General features: G+C 42.5%; 1 protein-coding gene across 1 annotated transcript; it reads right to left on the bottom strand.

Annotated features, from left to right (window-relative positions):
- Positions 1-8: 8 nt before the first annotated feature.
- Positions 9-18857, bottom strand: ORC2 (origin recognition complex subunit 2). Its single transcript, XM_084209839.1, has 16 exons — positions 18631-18857; positions 17551-17694; positions 17183-17269; positions 16199-16288; positions 14873-14904; positions 13640-13697; positions 12577-12761; positions 11878-11976; positions 10223-10332; positions 7299-7431; positions 6803-6899; positions 5008-5154; positions 3924-4095; positions 3578-3639; positions 2766-2884; positions 9-2165 (listed from the first exon to the last, which is right to left on the bottom strand). The coding sequence occupies exons 1-16, from the start codon at positions 18725-18727 to the stop codon at positions 2079-2081; spliced, it is 1719 nt and encodes a 572-aa protein (XP_084065965.1). The 5' UTR covers positions 18728-18857; the 3' UTR covers positions 9-2078.
- Between the last annotated feature and the right edge of the window lie 267 nt (positions 18858-19124).

The following is a 19124-nucleotide window of genomic DNA, read 5'->3' as shown; positions in this document are numbered from 1 at the left end:
TGCTACAGTTATGTCAAATCATGTCAGTGCAAGCCACTGATATTTTACCTAATAAATTTCAGAAATAGTAGTTAGTGAAAGGATGGAGATCAACTGTTTGCATTAACAGTTGTACTAAGGCACCACTCAGATGCAAATAAATACAGAACACAAAGCAAGTTGTTGGTACTAGTATTAAATTGCACAATCTACCACTAATGCAGCTTTAAGGTTTTTCAAAAGAGGGATTCTCAATTCAAAAAAGCTTTGTAAAGTTGAAACTCAATTCCTTAACAAAGCTGTAGATTCATGTGCCTTTGTTATTTTCTTTTAAAAACAGTTTCTGTAACTGTGGCTTTTAATTACAGGATTACTAAAACTGAACACCACTGATAATGTGTTTAATCTTCCAAGTCAGTTTTTTCTGTTGGGATATTTTTTTTTTAAGAAAAAAAAATTCACAGTTGTATACCCTACCATCTCTGGATGGTAAATATATTTCATTAGAAATTTGTGAAGATGTTAGCTCTATCCTTTTAGGTTAATAAAAGTGGCTCATCAAGCAATGTCTCCATCTAATAATTGCATTAAATGTATTTAAGTGGAAAGAGATGACTGGTTTATCTGAAGCTACCTAGGCTATATAAAGGTCATCATTCTTACCAATACCATAAAGGCACCTCAATATGCTGAGAAGTGAGAAGGAATTTCTTCTATCCTAAGTAAAGGGAAAGGACCTGTATGAAGAATTAAGTTGACAGTGGGACAGGTAGATGCTCTAGGTCTCTAATACAAAAGTCTGGCATACATCTCTCTTGCTTCTGTCAGTGAGGGGCAGATAAGGTATAATTTTCCATGGGATGTTTTGGTTCTCTTTAAAAGCTAGCTACTGGTATCGAAAGGCAGGCAAACAATTCTTGATTTTGATGTAAGAAACAATGTAAAATATTTCTACTCAGTAGTTTGAAATCTTCTGCACGGATATTTGACATAATAATGAAAATGAGGCTTTTGCACAACTGCCACAAGGATCTCTGTCTTCCTGTAACATAAAAAGATTGTGAAAGACAAGACAAACTAATGAAAGTTAATAAAGTACTTTATTTTATTGATTTGAACTATTACAACACTGAGCTGTAACACAGCTACCAAAGATTGGGCATAGAGAGTCCCTGAAGTCTGGCTGGCAAGACTACAGATGATGGAACTATAGAGCTTCCTCCTACATAACTGAGAAAAAAAGAATTGAAGAAAAGATGTCAAACTTCAGCAGTCTCCCAACCTCTAAGAACTTAAGAAAAGGGAGAGCTTCTAAGTGGCATTTAAGGCCTCCTCCAGGATCAGTGGGCACTCCTGATGTAAAAAATATAAATATACAATCAAGCTTAAAAAAATAAACAACAAAAGCTTCATAGCCTCTTCATATTCCTGGATGGCACCTTGGAAAGTAGCAGGCAATGACATGAGTCCATCATAATTTTGATTATCTAAATCTTATAAAAGGATGTTAGTTTGGGACAAGTCCTTCAGTTTTATTGCCAGAATTTACTAAGTTACCTGCAGCATCCCAAACCTTCACTCATATTCTCCTTCCCTCATGCAGTCAAGGCAGGTCTTGTAGCATTATAAATCTTGTCTTCATACACTGGAAGCTAGTTTTGTCTAAATGGTAGAGGAGTGGATAGCACTCAGATGGGTAAATTTGCACCACTAGTACAAACTAAAGCTCTTGACCATCTTGTGATTTGCACTTCCCAAGTAAATTGCTCCAATAAAACCTTCAAGTCTACTGAGGTAGAGAGCAGAAGGCACAATCTCACCAAGTTTGTTTTTCTGGCTGTGAGGTTGGATGCACAGATAGGAAGAAGGCATTGTCTGAGCTAAGAGACAAAGCAGACAAATCCAACTAGAGCGCAAGAGAGGCCTTGCTTACAGAAGTCATCATTCCAAACTACCTGAGGCAGTTGAACAATGAGCAAGATTCATTAGAAAGATTACTTAGTGCAGCAGCTGTGAGGCTGGAGAAAGAGAGATCTGAGCATAGGCCCCTCTCCAGCAGCCATTGAGAGCAGTTGCTGTAGACACTGAGAACACAGATGTTACACATCTTCATCCTCTTTCTCTAAGAAGTCGGTCAAGGTACTGTCATCGACAGGAATTAGTAAGTATTCCACACCATCAGCTCCCTGAGAACAGACATGCACAGACATTGTTAACACCAGTGTACAGTGCCAGGCAAGCCACTAGACAGCACTGCAATGCTAGCATTTATCTGCAGTCTGGATTAGAGCTAGACAGCATTCTGAACAACTACATTACTGAAAACCTGGAATATTTCACTGGAGCAACACAGGAAATGCACAAATACTGAGAAAAGTCACTAAATGAGAAATCTTCTGGTGGGTGATGCTTGTCTGACACTACAAAGCTTCTCAACACTGTGTTCCTATATCCTGTACTGCTATACTGCCTCATTACTATGACAAGTCTGCATTCCTTCCTGATAGAAATACAGGTAATACTATTGGAAGCAGACTGGCAGGTTCCATAGTATGCTACTTCTCACAGTTCTCAAAACGAAGACATGTAGGTTGCTGAATAACCAAAGCACACTGCATTTCTACAATCCTTTATCCATGTAAAGGGGGTTGACAAATTGGAGGCATGGAAAGAGCTGCAATTACAGAATTTCAGCCCCTTGCCAGTTCCTATGTGCTTAAAACAATACAGCAAGTAAGCATCCTTTTTATTCAAAGTGGCTGAATAGAATTCTTCCCTGGACTCACCCGCTTGGTCCGGATGAGCTTGTGGTCCCTGAATTCTGTCAGCTGTGCCCTGAGTGTCAAGTCACTGTTCACAAGGAAAGCCTCCCGACACTGCTGGTAAAAGTCTTGGAAAGACAGCCCTGGAGACAGAAAAAGGCAAGAACAAGAAACTGAATTAGTAAGATTGTCAGATTTTTCCAGGTCTAACGCCACATATTACCCACCTGAAAGTCTTGCTTTGGCTTAGACCAGAGTGGCTACAGCATCATCCCCTCTCGTAAGTATACAGCCAAGGTAATACTTCAGTAATTAATGGAAAACAGCTGAATTAACATTTGAGTCACCTTGCTGCCTAATGGAATTTTAATAGCACTTTAAATGCACTTTCTACAATTGTTAATTTCTCCTAATTTCCAACTCCTCTATCTTGCTTTCTTTACCATTAAAATGTTATTCATATCCACTGCAAAACCTATTACAGTGACAGAATATTCCACATGTATTCTAGAAAGCAGGGGTATGTCAGAAGCCGTTTATATAGGACATTTAAGTGCAGGTTATACAAATTCAGTCTTCATTTTAATTTTTTTTAGTCCACAGTCCCCCACCAACCAGTCTCAGTCGTGTCTAAGCACGTAAAAGGCAGTCCTTCAGAACCAGCCAGTCTATTGATTTCCTGTCTGAGTCAGACACAGTGCCACTAGAAAGACAGGGAGCCTCACTGAGCCAACTGTTCGAGCACTTCTGTTGCTGGACATGTAACCTGCACACCAAAACCGAGGGCTGCTGTGAACAGCAACACCCTAAACAAATGAGAAAAGGTGGGTACTTACCTGGATAAGATGGATTGTCCTTTTTCTCCAGCTGGTGCTGAGCAAGCAGTCTGAATATCCCTCTAAGTGAAAGGAGGAAAAGGAAAATCAAAATAATAATAATTTAAAAACAACCCAAAACTCCCACAATTAGAAAATATTAACTAATTTTGCCTTACGCACAAAGACCTGGTTGTGAATCTAATCACTGGACAAGGCTTGCTATCCGAATGCTACTCATTTAAAGTAACCAATCAGCTGGAACCCAGGTCCTACCATCTTGGTCTGGAACACTATTATCAGAAAACACAGATTGCAAGGACTGGGTCCTTGGCAAGGGCTACTGTGAAGTGTAACAGTGTCTTACCTGGCATTGAGAGTGAGGCTATGCAGGACATGCATTAGGGAGCTCAAAGCCAAAGATCCAGACTGTTGTACTAAAAGCGAGTTCTCATAAGATGTTTCTTCCACGTAAGGATTAAATGTGGTTGTCTCATACCAAAGCCAGTTATAGAGGCTCAGCTTTGCCTGATCCCACACTACAGAGAGAGAACAGAAAGAGCAGACAAAACTGGGAGATTTATGTTTTCTAAGGTGTTAAACAAGCAATATTAAAATGCACATAGTTCTGTTGTAGGATTGAAGAAACAATATATGCTTGTGAAATTCACATTACAAACACCCTGATAACTGCAGTTCCAGTAAGATAAATTCTCAGCAACAAAACATTTGCAGGCATCCCTTTTCCACAGATACACTGTAAATCCTTCCAGAGTCAGGAGTGTGCAAACAATTTCTGGCTGTAGCTGGAAGCTCTACCTAGAGAGGGGGTAAAATAGGTGGAACAAGACCCTTCTCAGAGTGTGTGGAGATTCCTCCCTCGAGTGGGGATACCCCTCAAGGTTACTCCTCCAGGCTGAGCTAGAGATCTGCCCATGGTTATTGGTATGGGTGAGTAAAATCAATTTCTACTTGTATAGTTTTTGCTAGCTTTAATATAACTGCTTCAATATTGCTTTAAAAAGAGTGAACTATACTAATTGTTACAGCTATCTGTGCCTGTGCTGTGTAGTAAATAATTCTGATTAGGATCTTTTCGTCTAATCATAACAGTAATCAATATAAGTAAGTAAGTTATTTAAGTATATTTGCTTTGTCATCCTTAATTATCCAATCTCCAGTTCAGCAGTTCCTAAAATCAAACAATGCCAAAAACTTGGAGACTATTTGTATATTATGCTTAGTGGTATTTCTCAGTATCTTCACAGTTTTGGTTCAGCACAGCCACACTCCCAATCAAGACTATACATACATACATCAACAGATCTGTTCTACTCATCAACAGTAATACATCCTAAGTCATAGTAATACATAGTTATGAAACATGCTTAGCAGCCCCAAAGCAGAACACAGATCCTTCTCCTGGCTAGATCAGGTCCAGGGGAACTCACTGAGAGGAGCATTGATGTGATCGATTGAGGCAATGAGGTAAATGCTAGGCAGGGAGGATAACTGTGCAAGGATCTGCTGACTTCTTTCTCCTCTCAACATCTGGCTGTCCAGGTTATGAATGAGGACATAGAGCTCTAAAGATGAATCTGCAAGGGCAGAAAAAACAGCAAAGAACCAATCAAAGAAACTGCACACAAGCTGGTTTCCCATTCCCAGTGCAGTGTAGCACAAGTGTATTCCACCACTCTCCATATACATCACTCCAATATTGCTTTCCTTGTACAACATAGTTTGAAGCTATACTGGGTGTTTCTGAGCACCTAAAAGGGTTTTTCTCAATTTTCTGTCATCACAGTTACAGGATTGGTTTTTTTACAGTTTAAGCTTTTCTGTTATAATCCACTTTCCACTTGCTCACAGCTTTACCAGGAATTGCCCCTTCAGCTGTGTTTCTTTTGCAATTGAAGATCACTGAAATATAGTTTAGAATGGAAGACTAAGCAGTTTATTCGGATGCTTTTGATTTACATGACTAGGATCTTTCAGCTCCTCCTCACAGTAAAAATGCATTTTCTATTCAAGGCTGGATCCAAAGCATCATGACTTCATTGAAAATTTTAACAATTTTGAAAAAAAAGTTAGAGACCTAGCTCAGATAATGCAAATGGTAGATATTAATATTTCCAGCTAGCTTCTTGCTGCTGTACTTATCCCTGGGAGCAACTGTCATAGACCGGTAGAAGAATTATAAAAGAAAAGCCTCATAAAATCAGGTCTGCTCTGTTAAATTAATAGCTAGCCTGTCATTTCTTCTAAGTGCAGCTAAGTAATCTGCAAGCTCCCATACGAAAATAATCTTGGTATGAGAGCTCATTAACATAAGAACATATTCTTGGGTGAAAAACAACTAGCATCTGCATAAACAATAAGATCTGTCTCATGAGAATCAGAAGAAAAAATATGTAAAGTAGCTAAAAATACAGAAGTTTGATAGATATGCAAAATACCATGTACCAACCAATGAACTAAATGTGAATGTATTGTCCACCAATAAGATCTGACACAGGGCCTTCTGATGATCCTATAAAATATGACCTATACAATAAAGATTTGGCTTTTCCTGCATGAAGAAAATGGAGTCTCGGCTGATTTATTCCAATAAACAACCATTTCCTGAGTCCAGAAACAATTCTAGAACTGTAACCAGCTTTTGTGCAAATCCATACATACCTGCCTGCCAACAGAAACCACTCAGATCAGCTATAGCAGACTGCAAGACTGACTTATGTACATTCAGGTGGTAACTGCTGTTACCCTGCCTTTTTCACTTAGTCCCACCAGAAATACTCATTAGGTAATGATGAAAAACAGAATGTAAACACTGAAACACCGATGCCATGCACAATTAAGATTCCATGGTTATCTGTGTATGAATATACAAGCAGTAAAACAGACATTCAGAAACAATTCAGCAAGCATTTTGTGAGGCAATATCTGTTTAATTTTGCTTTTGAAACCAATTCTAAACTGCTTGTTTGCCACTGCTGTCCTGCTGTAAAACACTGACTGAGCTAACAGCTTACATGGGGTTGTTACACATGTATGTACACACATACTCCTAGTACATGCATGTTTTCATATATGTTGCATACATTACAAGCAAGAAAGTAAAGCAGCTACAATGCACTAAGAAATTGCAACTGCCTGTATAAAAATTATAGGGGAAGAAAATGTCCAGGCTCTCTTAACAGTAATAGACTCCAACGTTTTTATGCATAAAGTTAGTAATTTTACCTTCTTTGAACCTTTTGGTAATGAATTCTAGTTGGTCAAGGGGGCTGCGGAAGGTCCCTATATGGTCCAAAACCTCCTCTGTGATGGAGTTGAGAATCTGAAAAAGAAAACAGGAGTTCCTTAAGAAAGGTGCTGACACTGAAATGCAGAAAATCTTAAACTGAGCCCTTGGATACCTTGTGAGAGATAATCTGATTATTACCATAAAATCCGTAAAACAGTGAACATAAACAAAAAAAATTATACTCCTTCTCAAAACAGTGACATAAAACAAGGCTTTAGAGCAATGAGTATCTATTAATGACAGAAATTACTGCAATTCCTTGGAAAATGTATGGGATAGTTTCTTCAAAGTATCAGAAGAGAGAGGAACTGCTCTACCTTGTCTGTTGCTATAGGGTGCAGCAGGTTTCCTTAACATTTTACACTGAAAGATTCTAGAAGTATCTGTAACACAGGATGATTACATAAACCCACAAGCTTTTCCCCCACTTACAGATCTCACAGTGATGCTGGGGAAGTATCCATTGACCACCAGGTGAACAGAATCCTGGAGCAAAGAGGTACGAAACTTCTCCAACAGATCACGCTTTGAGCCCAGTCCATAAAGCACAATATTGAAACCCAAGCTGCAGAAAAGTGAGCAAATAACGGGATCAAAGAAGTGCCAGTCTGGTTTTAGGTTCATACATTCATTAAGCAAAATGATCCACTGCAATTTTGGTTTTAAAAATTTCACGTTTTGTCAACTCTGGGCTTACCTTAAGCTTACAGCTGATAAATAAGATTAGCTACAAGGTATCTGGAACCTGGCATGTGCATCCTAGCAAAAGAATCATTTTAGCAGCCTAGAGGCTCACAAACTTAGCAAAACATGGATGGAAGAAAATGCTATTGACTAAGAACAGAATGCTAGATCCACAACTTCAGGTAAGAAATGGTAACCAACCTCACCAAGTACTTTAATTACATGTTTACTACAGGTCACAGTAATTACAAGAAAAAAAAGCAAACCTTCATACTGGTTTACCACTCTGACCCTTAGGCACAACTTCAAAGCAAAATTACTCTATACTCAGGTATATTTCTTATCTTGATTGTTCCACAGAAGGAGAGGCAGAAAAGCATAAAGACAGCATGCTATGGAATTGTAGAGACCCAGAAAAGCTGACTTTAGTCGCATCCCTCACCCTCTTTCAGGCTGCACTATGATATGGGAAATGCTCACTAGGCCTTAGCCTTGATGAACTGCACCTAGACTAAACCCCTCTCCAGCTTATCAGAAACAGTGCCTGGTCCAAGGAACTAATATTGTCTAATGAGCACCTGATTTCTAATGAGTGGCCTTGGAAATTCATTTTTCTTGCCGAGTAACAATCCGAGTGGAATAATATTTCTGCTGCTGCACCTCCAAAGGAAGTTACTGACTCAAATTGTGGCCAGGATGAAAAAATCACTGACTATAGCCCACTGTCTTGCGTCCCTATAAAAGCAGTCTAAATTGAGACCCTTTGAGCTCTCCATTATGGGGGGCTGCTGCATATTCAAGTCCACTCTAACAACACTGCAAGCAGTGGTCCGGAGTGAGATCTTTTTGAGGCTCTCAATTCCTAGAAGGTAAATGACTGATGTCTCAAACACCAATAACCAGGTGGCTGTGAAGCCAACTAAGTGGTAACAGACAAGAATAATTGGTAACAAATGAGGACTACTGGTACTAACATGCTGTGAGGAAAAACAAATTTTGGCAGGAGAAGAGGGTCCAGGTGGAGATAGGGCAAAACCTTTCCATGAGAAAGAACAACAAAGTACAGTGCAAGCACAGGAATGACTGGCAGAAGTGGACATGGGACTATAAGGTGGGACTGCAACTACCGAAGAGCCCCAAAGCCCTCTGACCCTTTTCCAGAAAGGCCTAGAAGAACAAACTATGCATGATAACTAATTAGCATAGAAAGTGACAAACTTGTCTTTGGGGCAGCGACACCTGTCCATAAAAAGACATGCCCCCTGCACAAGCTCAGGTGATGCCCTCCAGACCCTGGACATGTCAACAGCTGAACCAACACAGCTGGATCATAACTTATGACCTGGATCAATGCTGAATCCAGGATCACCATTCCTTCAGCTGGCTCAATGCTGGAGCGGCGGCTGGTGATCTCTTTTTCACTCTTCAATTCATCTCTCCTTTTTAATATTTAGTTTCTCCTTTCCCTTCATCTTGCCCCTTTATGCAAAACCCAGTGCTGTGTGCCTATATAGTAGACCAGGGACTAACATACCAATTTCCATGATTTCCACACTTTCCATCAAAGTGTGTGATTTACTAATAAAACTCTATGATTTTTATGGACCCTCTGAATTCCGTCATAGCTTTCGACCAATAAGCATTTTTGAATCTTAAGCACTTCTTTACTTTCAGGTGTGGGTCATCACAGGAATCACACTGCTTTGTTTAGGCTTGAGAAGCAGGAAAAGCATTATCTTGATTAGAAAGAAGAGTATCAGGTTACTCAAATAGCACTGGGCAATGGTAAGGTGTTCAACAGCCGTCACTGCCTTCATTGTCAACAAGGGATTTGTTTCTTCTGTTCTGCCACATACATCTTTAACCATTTGCCCAGATCACCAAGGAATAGAACTCCTCCTCTTGCAACTCTCCAACTTTCAAAGCTGATGTCTTCTCCATACTCTGTCTTCCCCATGGATCACAAATTTCCTTATATTCCACTTCCTTGTAAAGGCTTTCAAGGGGCTTTCTCATCACCAGTATTGGCTCCAGCCTCAGGGGTGGTAGTCTGACTTCTTTAAGGTGCTTCAGAATCTTACATGGTCTCTATAGTGTCATTTGCTTTCCTGAATGTTCACCCTTCTCCTTCCCATGAAGATACACACAAAGCCAAATAAAATTTATATTGCCAGTGTTTCCAAAAGCATTAGGGTTTCTTCATGCCCAGATCATTAGGTATCAAAGGCACTGAAAGTTAACTGCCACATCACTAGAGATAGACACAGATTGAAGATGGTGAGGGTGGGCTACTCACTACTAACTCACTGCTGAAAACAAAAACGATTCCTCACAAAGAGCACTTTTCTCATAATTCATTTTCCCTGTTCTCTCACTATTCAGGTTCCCTGTTTGTGAATGCCCTCTAGCTTGGTTTAGACAGGCACAGGCAAGCTAACCAGGTAGAATGCAACTTCACTGCACTTCAGGCCTTCAGTTCAAGGAGTTAATCAGATAGCATTTGGTCTACAGGACACACTGAATTAAATTAATGTCACCCACTTTAAAATTTAAGCAATTTATGAAAAAAATTTTCTCCTTAATTCATCCACAGGATGCTACTGACATGAGGGTAAATTTATTGGCAGTGCCTTTTAACTAAGCTTCTTCAGTGATTCTCCTTAGATACTTACTGTAATTGCAGCATCCATTTGGAAAACAAGGATTCATGTTGCTGGTTAAGCTCTCTAATTTCAGCAGCATAGGCAAGGGGAGCATTTTTCAAAAGATCATGCAGTGTTTGCTGTGTTGAGAAAGAGATGACAGTCATTCAAAGTTGAGAAGAAGCAAGAGATACACCTGAAGCCCTTAAAACACCCCCTAGCATGCTCCCTTATATAGAGAGAATAGTCGTCATTGTCAGTGGACTGAGTCTGTGGTTAGTTTTTTTTCTCCCCATTAAGACCCCAGTAGGCACAGTTTCGCTGCTGGAGATACAAAGCAGAGATTGAGTAACCTTATTATGGTAAACAGCAGCTAGACTAGGACTAGAACAGATGACACACTGTGTATTTTTCTCTTCATGCCAAGTATGGAAAAACCACTACAGGAGAAAACGATACACAAGGAGCTTACACATTACCAAGCACTGTACCAACAAGATACAACATCACATCCTGATCACAGGAACAAAGGCTCCAATCAACATGCTTAGCAAGGGTTCAGGTGTTTGTCACTACATGAGAAAGCTCAAAATGCCCACCATCTTAAAAAAAAATACAGCAGAAAGGATATAATTTGCAGCTGATAGCTCAATGTAGAAAAGCATCAAGAACTGAAGGATTAATCCAGCTTTCAAGATATGCTGTGATGCTGATGTTTAAACAGCACAGTAGCATGACAGTCAGCATCAAATCTACACTGGCCTCTCTTTCTCTTCCATTTTAACAGCTTTGCTTCCCACTCCCTTGCAGTAGAAGACAGTTGACACTGGAAAGGCAACTGCAATGTATCAGACAAAGTATGAGAGACAAAACTGCTAAACCTTCAACTACGTTGAAGACAGCAGTAGCTTTAACACTGTAAGCCGTGATTTCCTCCCACAGCTGTTATGAAAGAACTTGTAAAAAATCCAGATGTTACTCTGGGCAGCAATTCCAGATAACAGCCGGCAGTCTGTATATATGCCATCTTTTAAAACACAAATGGATACAAAAACCAGTCACAGACACAAGAGCTCCAGGTATTCTACACAGTTCCCTGAGACCTGTCCTTGTAGGGTACAACTGCTTGATTTGTAATTCAGTCACCACCATCAGACTATTCCTGTCTCCTAGAAACTGCAAGGGAACAAAGTACGTCTAACAAACTACATGATAACATTTAGAGCAAGCTCCAGTTCTGCAAGTGACCTAGTAATGTTCAGATTAAATCATGTCTCTTGATTTCCACTACACATAAATAGTCAAGACAGTTTTTAATTCCCCCTACAATGTCATTGACAAAAATTATGCTTTAATGCAAGTCTCTACAATTCTGCTTCTCCCTCTTCCCCAAAAGCAAATGTTCGCCTTTTCTGGTAACTGCAAATTTCAGCTGTAAGCTCACCTGACAGTGCCTTCTCCCTGCATTTTTCCTACTGTCTCCAGTTCAAACAACTGGGCACTGTCCCTGCTAAGAGCAGCAGCAAAAAACATACTGCTTAAATTGCTGCCTAAATCAGCATTACCACTGACCACGTAATCAGTAGAAATAAAGTGAAAATAGCAACATCAGAGATTTTGATGAGGGAATTCTGTATCATAGAAATCAAAAACCCAGAGCTGTGTGACTCACTTACGAACAGTACCTGATTCAATCTTCTTTTCCGTAACTTCTGCAGTGTTCTGTCTGAAGTGAGCACTTTGGAACTACTGTGAGCTTCAAAGTATTCCTCCACCAGGTTGCCCTATAAAAGGACAGAAAGATCAGCAACACTGCTCCTGTTATCAGGTTACCCCTCTGCCTAAGATGGCCAATGAGACATAGGGCAAGGGTGAATACAGAAAGACAGAAAATATTTGCAAAAATGGCTTCTATAGCATTCTGCCAAAGCTAACCTAGTCAGGTGAGTCTTTCCTGAAGAGAGAGCCAGAAAAGATATTCTGAGAGAGATAACAGTAATTCTTAATTGGTGTGGGGATCCCTGGTGCTGGAAGGATGTAAGACAATTAAGCTGAACACCAAGCCAGAACAGTAATGTGTACTCCTTTTGGTACTACAGGAATCAATTTCTTCATCCTGTCTCAATACAAGGTCTCCTGCTCCATGGACATCTTAGACTTCTCCTTCTGAAGCTGCTGATGATGCCAACTGGGTTAGCACACAGGTTCATATGGTGCCTGTCCACCAAGGATTACTCAGAAGTACAGCAAAAGCCAGCCCAGCTGGTTCAATCTGAAATTAGTTGAGCAGCTCTACCCCACGGTCAGGGGAGGTCACCAACTGCTTATTGTCACCACACATCCCTTCCCTTTGCTAGCTCAGAGGTATATTTTTGCACACTCACCATCTTTTGCTCCTTATTTTTTTTGGCTAGGCTGTTTCTGGGAGGAGGTGTAGATGCAGCCTTAGTTTTTGCTGGAGTCTTTTGATCTGGTAGAACAGTGCTGACTTCCTTCGGTTCATCCTCATCCTCCTCCTCTGAACAGGAAGCAGAATACTCACTCTCACTTTCTAAATAGGGATCTGGAGCTAGAGCATAAATTTTAAGGTTAAAAGCTAGGAATGACTTCTTACACAGAACTCACTTCGCACCATCTCACACACATTCTCTGCATGTTTTACAAGCACATTAATCCTAAATATATTTCACAGAAAGGTAAAATCAATGCTTAAGAGAACTGCAAACACACATGGCCATTTCTTTTGCAGTTCTAGGATCACAAAGTATTGTTAAGTAAAGCCTCCTCCTTGATACCAACCAAGAAACATCACTGCACCATAAAAAGAGACCAAAAATGGACAATGGAATTCCCTATTTCTCTTAGCATCTCTATGTCAGTTTTCCCAAATGCCAATCGAGCACGCTGAGTATCTTCTATGTCACATTCTGCAAGCAATTCTGTTAGCAGCATTGATTGCAGAGCACAGATGAAATCTGGCTCAGTCTTGGTCTCTCGACACAAAAGAAACAGAAGATGAAACACCTTGTACTAAACTCTCCTCTGCACTCATTCAGGTTTAGCCAACCAGCTATTGGAAATACTTTGACATGGATGTCCCAGCCATCATCCAAAAGTTTTATGCCTGGTTCAAGCAATTGGGCCACACTAAATGTCAGCATAGGAAAGATTACCGAAAGTTTTGTCTCTTTTGATTATGTTACTAAAGTTCAGTAACTTGGTGCTTCTAACCCTTCCACCCCTCACCTTAGTAGCAATCAGTTGTAGAGGAAAGGTCTACATGGATTTCCTTAAGCACATTTCTACACTCTCTGCAGGATACATCAGGTTGTTTCAGTCACACTGCTACCACACACAGAAGCTCAACAGAATACTCTCACTTGAACACAGTAAAAGTAGTCACAGTCTCACTGATTTTGGCAGCTGACAGCAAAGGCTGATCTTTACCTGCTAGTCTCTTTCTGAGTCTGTAAGGTGTGGTGGACACAAATTCTTTCTTTTTACTCTGGAACAGCAAAGAAAAAACATTCATTAAAAGAAACATCTCTCTCCTATAAACTACCCTCTGCCAAGCAAAGACAGGTTACATTTCCAAACTATTTCAGCCCACATGAAACTGGAAAAGCAGAGGCAGTTAAGTATGGAGAGTTCTTGTTTTCCCATTCAGAGGGAGATAAGATCAAGTTCCAAAAGGGGCTTAATTCTTTCAGCCCAATATGGCAAGTAGAAAACTGGTATCTCCAACCAAGATGCCAATCTTGGCCTCTCAGGAACAGCCAAACGAAAGCAATGACTGGAAATGTTTCAGTCCCCACAGCAGTCACCTTCCACATCATGCCCTCTACTCAAAGTCATCTGGAAGTCCTCTATGAAAACAATGACCTGAATGACAGAAGACCCCTCAGCATACTAAACGCAGAAGTACAGCAGAGGAATCTAAGCTGCCTGGGCTCACCAAGTTGTAGTGTCACATTTTCCTTACATATGTTTAAAGCACATGCCTGACTTGGACACGGGATCAAGTCTGCAATACTTAGGAAATACTTTTGTTGATCCTGACAAAGTGGATGTGAAATCATCAAGCAGTGACTATGGCATCCCCAAACAGCATGTCTTTTTCAGGTGTATCTCATCCTGGAACCTCATACCAGAAAAACTGTGCATACATTTCTGCTATGATGCTGTACTATTTTAGAAAGCCAGCTCTTTCACTCCACAGCCACCACAACTGGCAGTTCTGCACTATATCTCTTCTTTATAAACAATTGCTAAGTAAGAAACTGAACAGCATCACAGGTCTAGAACTGACAGGTCTAGCATTTCTTACAATTAGGGCTGTTTCTTCCTTTAGTGAGAAAGTGGAAAGCTGCTGTGAATTTAACTGTATATTAAGGGATTATCTAGCATCCTCATTTGTGCAATGCAAGGAAATAGTTTCCACCCATGACAATTAAGTTGTCAAACCTATTATTTGCCCACTGACTCTAAACCCCATAGTCCTGATTAATGGTTCTCACTTGAGTTACTCCTTCCAGTTAGAACAGAAGAGACATCTCTACTGTGGAGTACACTTTTCAAGGTCCTTCCTTTCCAGAACTGCAGTAATTGGCGACTTCAAGTTTCACAAGTGAGGAAAAAAAACCCAAAACAAAATCCAAGCAATGTAAAGTCATTACTCACCCTTTGCTGCACTTTGTTTGAACTTGAACGTTCTGAAAAGGAAGAAACAGCATTGTACAGAGTACTGCAAATTTTCAACACTGGCACAAGACGGTCCATTAGAGAAACAGGTATTTACTGTACAAAGGTACACTGCACAAGAATATCAGCTCTCTGGATAATTAATCCTATGAGGGAAGTTTCTAGTTCCTCACAGGCAGGCAAGGAGAGAACAAAGAGAGTTGCTGGGAGGAATAGGATAGAAGTGGAAGACTGGCAATGAGAATTGTAAATACGCTCAAGTGACCATGCAGCTGGGGATAGCAAAGACTCAAACAGCAATGCAGAAAAACAGATATACCATGTCTATTGCTGTTTACCCTGTGTATGCTTTGGGAAGTAGAACATATGTGTATAGATAATGTAGGTGTTTGGTAGGTGTGGAGGCACTCTAACAAACAGATCAGAACACAGTGAAGATCACAGCATGGCGATAAACCACGCATGTGCAAAATCACTGACAGACCAGTGTGAACAGCAGGCTGGTTCCAGCACTGAACCACACACAAAGGTGCCTGCATCTCCACTCAGTGCCTGCATCTCCACTCATCACCCTCTGCCCAGGTGTTGCTTCAGAAAGTTAATAGAAATAAATTTACTCTTTGCATTCTGGCTGTGAGCCTGTGGCGGCTCCAGCAGCCTGCCTGTGTCAGGTCACACAAGAGTCAATGTTATTACCACAGAAGGCAGCTTCTTATTCTTGGTCACAGCTTTGGGAGGCCAGGAAGGAGGAAGACTCCAGCAGGGAGGGATGAAGCTGGAAAATGAGCTAATGTTCTCTCCCTGAGCACATCAGACTCCATTTTCAAGCACAAATGCACATGCACTTGCCAGTGTTGACATGCATTGACTTCTCCCACCTGTATTTCTCCCTGCAGCACTAGGTGTTAAATATTATATAATAAAGTGTGAATTTACACATGAACACCCACACAGTCCTACCCAATCAGTGTTTAACACACAGCCCAGCTCATAACTCTCTCAAGTGCAAGTATTTCTACTGAACAGAAAGGAAGTCATCAAATGTCACAGCAATAGAAGAGAGAGATGTTCATGTTTCCTCCAGAGCAGCAGGGCAGAAGAAGAGATCTGACACCCAGGTGAAACACAGGCCATGCACATCAAACTGTTCAGCCCATGGTGTTAACCTGAATACTTAAGCCCTGGTGTTAACTAGAATACTTAAGCATGAGAGAGAAGCTGGAACTCAAGCATCCACTCCACCACCCAAAGAGAAACAACCCCCACTCACTCAGCTTCAGTTCCCCAAACCCTCACAGGACTTACTGCTGTTTTGAGGGGTTTTGGCCATCTTCTCAGGGCACTTGGAGTGATCAGGTGCCACATGCTGTTCTGGTGTCTGGGCTAATTCAGAGGCTGTAGGAAATAGGGGGAAGGGAACGAAGGATATGTCAGGTACAAAACTTCCAGCTCTGGCTAGTCAGAAATGGAGACATACACCTGAAATGCTCTCTACATATTAATTCCCTAGCTGTTTCAGGAACCAAATACTTCTAGATTTTTCTAACCCTAAATGAGTCTGTATTCCTCAGCAAAGACTTTCAAAGGCTGAACTCGTCAATTAAGTTTACAAATATGGGCAGTGGCAGAGCACGTTTCACTCCCTGGAAGACCACGTGTCTTTGAATTAGAGCAAGGTTTGGTCACTTAGTACTTTAAGACTGCTCAGCTGGACACAACAGATCATCAGATATAGCAAACACATCAGTTCCCCATGAAGAACTATTTACCTGTGTCTACTCCTTATCAGTACGAGGTGAAGTTGAATGACTGATGTGAATCTGAAATACCCTGCTAACAGTTCCAACCACTGTGTGACCAACAGCCTATTCCATGTAACAACACTGGGACTAACAGACCATCACAGTATGACTTCCCTCAGTTTTCAAACTGAGTCATGGCTCCAGGAGGGAGCAGCAGTGAAATCCACCCTGCTGCAGAAGGAGGTCTAAGATAGGAAACAAAACTTCCCAAGACACAGCAGAAACTAAGAGGCACCAAAACTAGTTTCTGTATAGTGATTCAGTAGGATGATCCCTCTCCCTGAGCTCATCCTTTGTAGGATGCATCATTAACTGCGACAAATAAACACTAATGAAGTTCAGATGGTGCTGGACATACAGGGATTCTTCATGTGAGTGACAACCCTGCTCAAGCACCTTATTTGAATAGAAACAGTCCACCCTCTCTGGAACTGCCACTTTCTGCTAGCTTCTCCTAAGTCTGCAGAAAAAGAAGAGCAAAACATACCCAGCTCTGCCATTTTATTGGAGCGTTTGGGAGTCTGGAATGAGTAAACTTCACCACCACTTATATTTGAGCCATTTCCCACTGGATCTGTGAAAAGACATGTTACTTGCAGCTATTTTAAAAGCACTGATATTCCCAACCCAAGAAAGATGGAATGCAACATTTCACTATTTGGCTTTATACTGCAGGTGATACAAAACAAATATAATAATAAAACCCTAGAATCATAATCTTCTCTTCTACCTGTTACCACAAGCACAGACAGAGCAGACTGAACCCTCAAAAGCAACTTCACCAGCACTGTACAACCCTAACACTGAAAGAATCACCTGAAGTCAGAGCTGTATTAGGTTTTCCCCTGTTAATACCTTGGGCACATATTCCAAGAGCAGCAACATAGTTCTTCTCTTCCAGGATCTCCTGAGTTTCATTATCAGAAATATTCTCAAGCTTCTTCACAAATCTCTTGACACTGACACTCAGCTGAGCTTTGTCCTTCCGTACTTTAGTTCCTAGAATTGTAACAAAAGCTTTAACCTCCTGCCATTTCATTATTTCTACTGCAGTAGTACACAGCCACCCGACTTAAGAGACCAGGTTCTTGTTATGCAAATCACTCCACAAATTCAACGCTGAGATGTCCTGATAAAAGAACAGCTGGTCAATAGCTGACCCTATAGCCATTCGTCCCTCCTTCACCACAAATGCTGGCTCCTGCAGTCCATGAGGGTAAGACACCCATTTCAGCAAACACCAGCTCCACAGAGAGGAATAGAAGAAATGACAGTGGCTCACACATTACAGTATCAAATTGCATGCAAAGGGGACGGTACTTGTCAACACTTATTTTTTCCTAGAGAAGAGGAGCAATCGGAAAATACCTCGCCTGTAGGCTGTCAATACACTCACGGGAGCATGTAGGCTGAAAACCCGCTGGAGACGATCTGCATGACCTTCTGCTCAAAGCAGGACCAGCTGTGAAGTCTGAAAGAAAGGCTCCGTGCCTTCTACTGGCAAGTTTTAAGCATCTCCACAGAGGTTCCCCAGCTTAAAAGTAGTCAGAACTGCAGCAAACCACTCCTACGGCATACACCTGCAGCCTCGTTCCGCTCTGACTGTGGGAGTGTTTAACCGCGTCAGGCCTGAGGAGTTTCCCGCCCCCTGTGCCGCTGCCCCGGCACCCGGTACACGCTGCTGCGGGGGGAGCTCGTACCGACAGCTCGTACAGCAGCCTGTCCAGTGCCGGGCAGGGACAGAGACACTCTGAGGGGGGCAGTCAAGCGGGGCAGAACGACTCCAGAGGCCTCGTTCTTCTGCAGAACCCAGCTCGGGTGTTGCAGAGCCCCTTCCCCCGGGGCCGCCGCGGCTGCTCAGACCCCTCCTCCCAGTGGCCTGGCAGCAGCGGGCGGCGCTGAGCTGGGCTGGTCTGTGCCCCGGGCCGGCTGTACCTGCGTCGTCGGAGATGTGCTTGAGGACGTCCTCGTCGGGCACGAACTTCACCTGCAGGCAGCGGCGGCTGCTGCGCATCCCCTCGGGCCGGCTCATGGCGGCTCCTGTCACGTGGGCGCGGCCCCGCCGCCGGGGGGCGCTGCCGCCGGGGGGGCGCGGACCGGCCCCGGCTCACCCCTCTCCCCTCACGGCGCCGCTCCTGCGGGACCGGGGTCCCGCCCGCTCCCCGCGCCTCCGGCAGAGGCGGCGGCAGCAGGAGGCGGAACCGGGCTCACGTGCCAGCCAGTGGCCGTCCCCGAGGCAGCCAACCCGGGCGCCGCACCTTGAGTGACCTGTGCGACGGCCAACCCGCGCCCCGCTCCCAGCCCGCCTCGGCCGCGAGGCGGGACTTCCGCCACCGGGCGCGCGCGCGCCCCCCGGGCTCGTGGCCGGGGTCGCTGTGGCGACGCGAAGCCGCCGCGAGCCCCGTTGGGAGCAGCGGCGCCCGCCAGAG

The sequence above is a fragment of the Fringilla coelebs genome (genome assembly GCF_963513975.1).
Source record: "Fringilla coelebs genome assembly, chromosome: 7".
Taxonomy (NCBI): domain Eukaryota; kingdom Metazoa; phylum Chordata; class Aves; order Passeriformes; family Fringillidae; genus Fringilla; species Fringilla coelebs.
This window is presented reverse-complemented; position numbering and strand designations above follow the sequence as displayed.

Excerpts from the sequence above, each read along its gene's own strand:
- ORC2 (XM_084209839.1), bottom strand. The coding sequence starts at position 18,727 with ATGAGCCGGCCCGAGGGGATGCGCAGCAGCCGCCGCTGCCTGCAGGTG. Across the intron at positions 16,289-17,182 it reads CAATAAAATGGCAGAGCTGG|CCTCTGAATTAGCCCAGACA; the intron begins GTATGTTTTGCT and ends TATTTCCTACAG. Across the intron at positions 10,333-11,877 it reads GGAAAAGAAGATTGAATCAG|CAAACACTGCATGATCTTTT; the intron begins GTACTGTTCGTA and ends TTCTCAACACAG.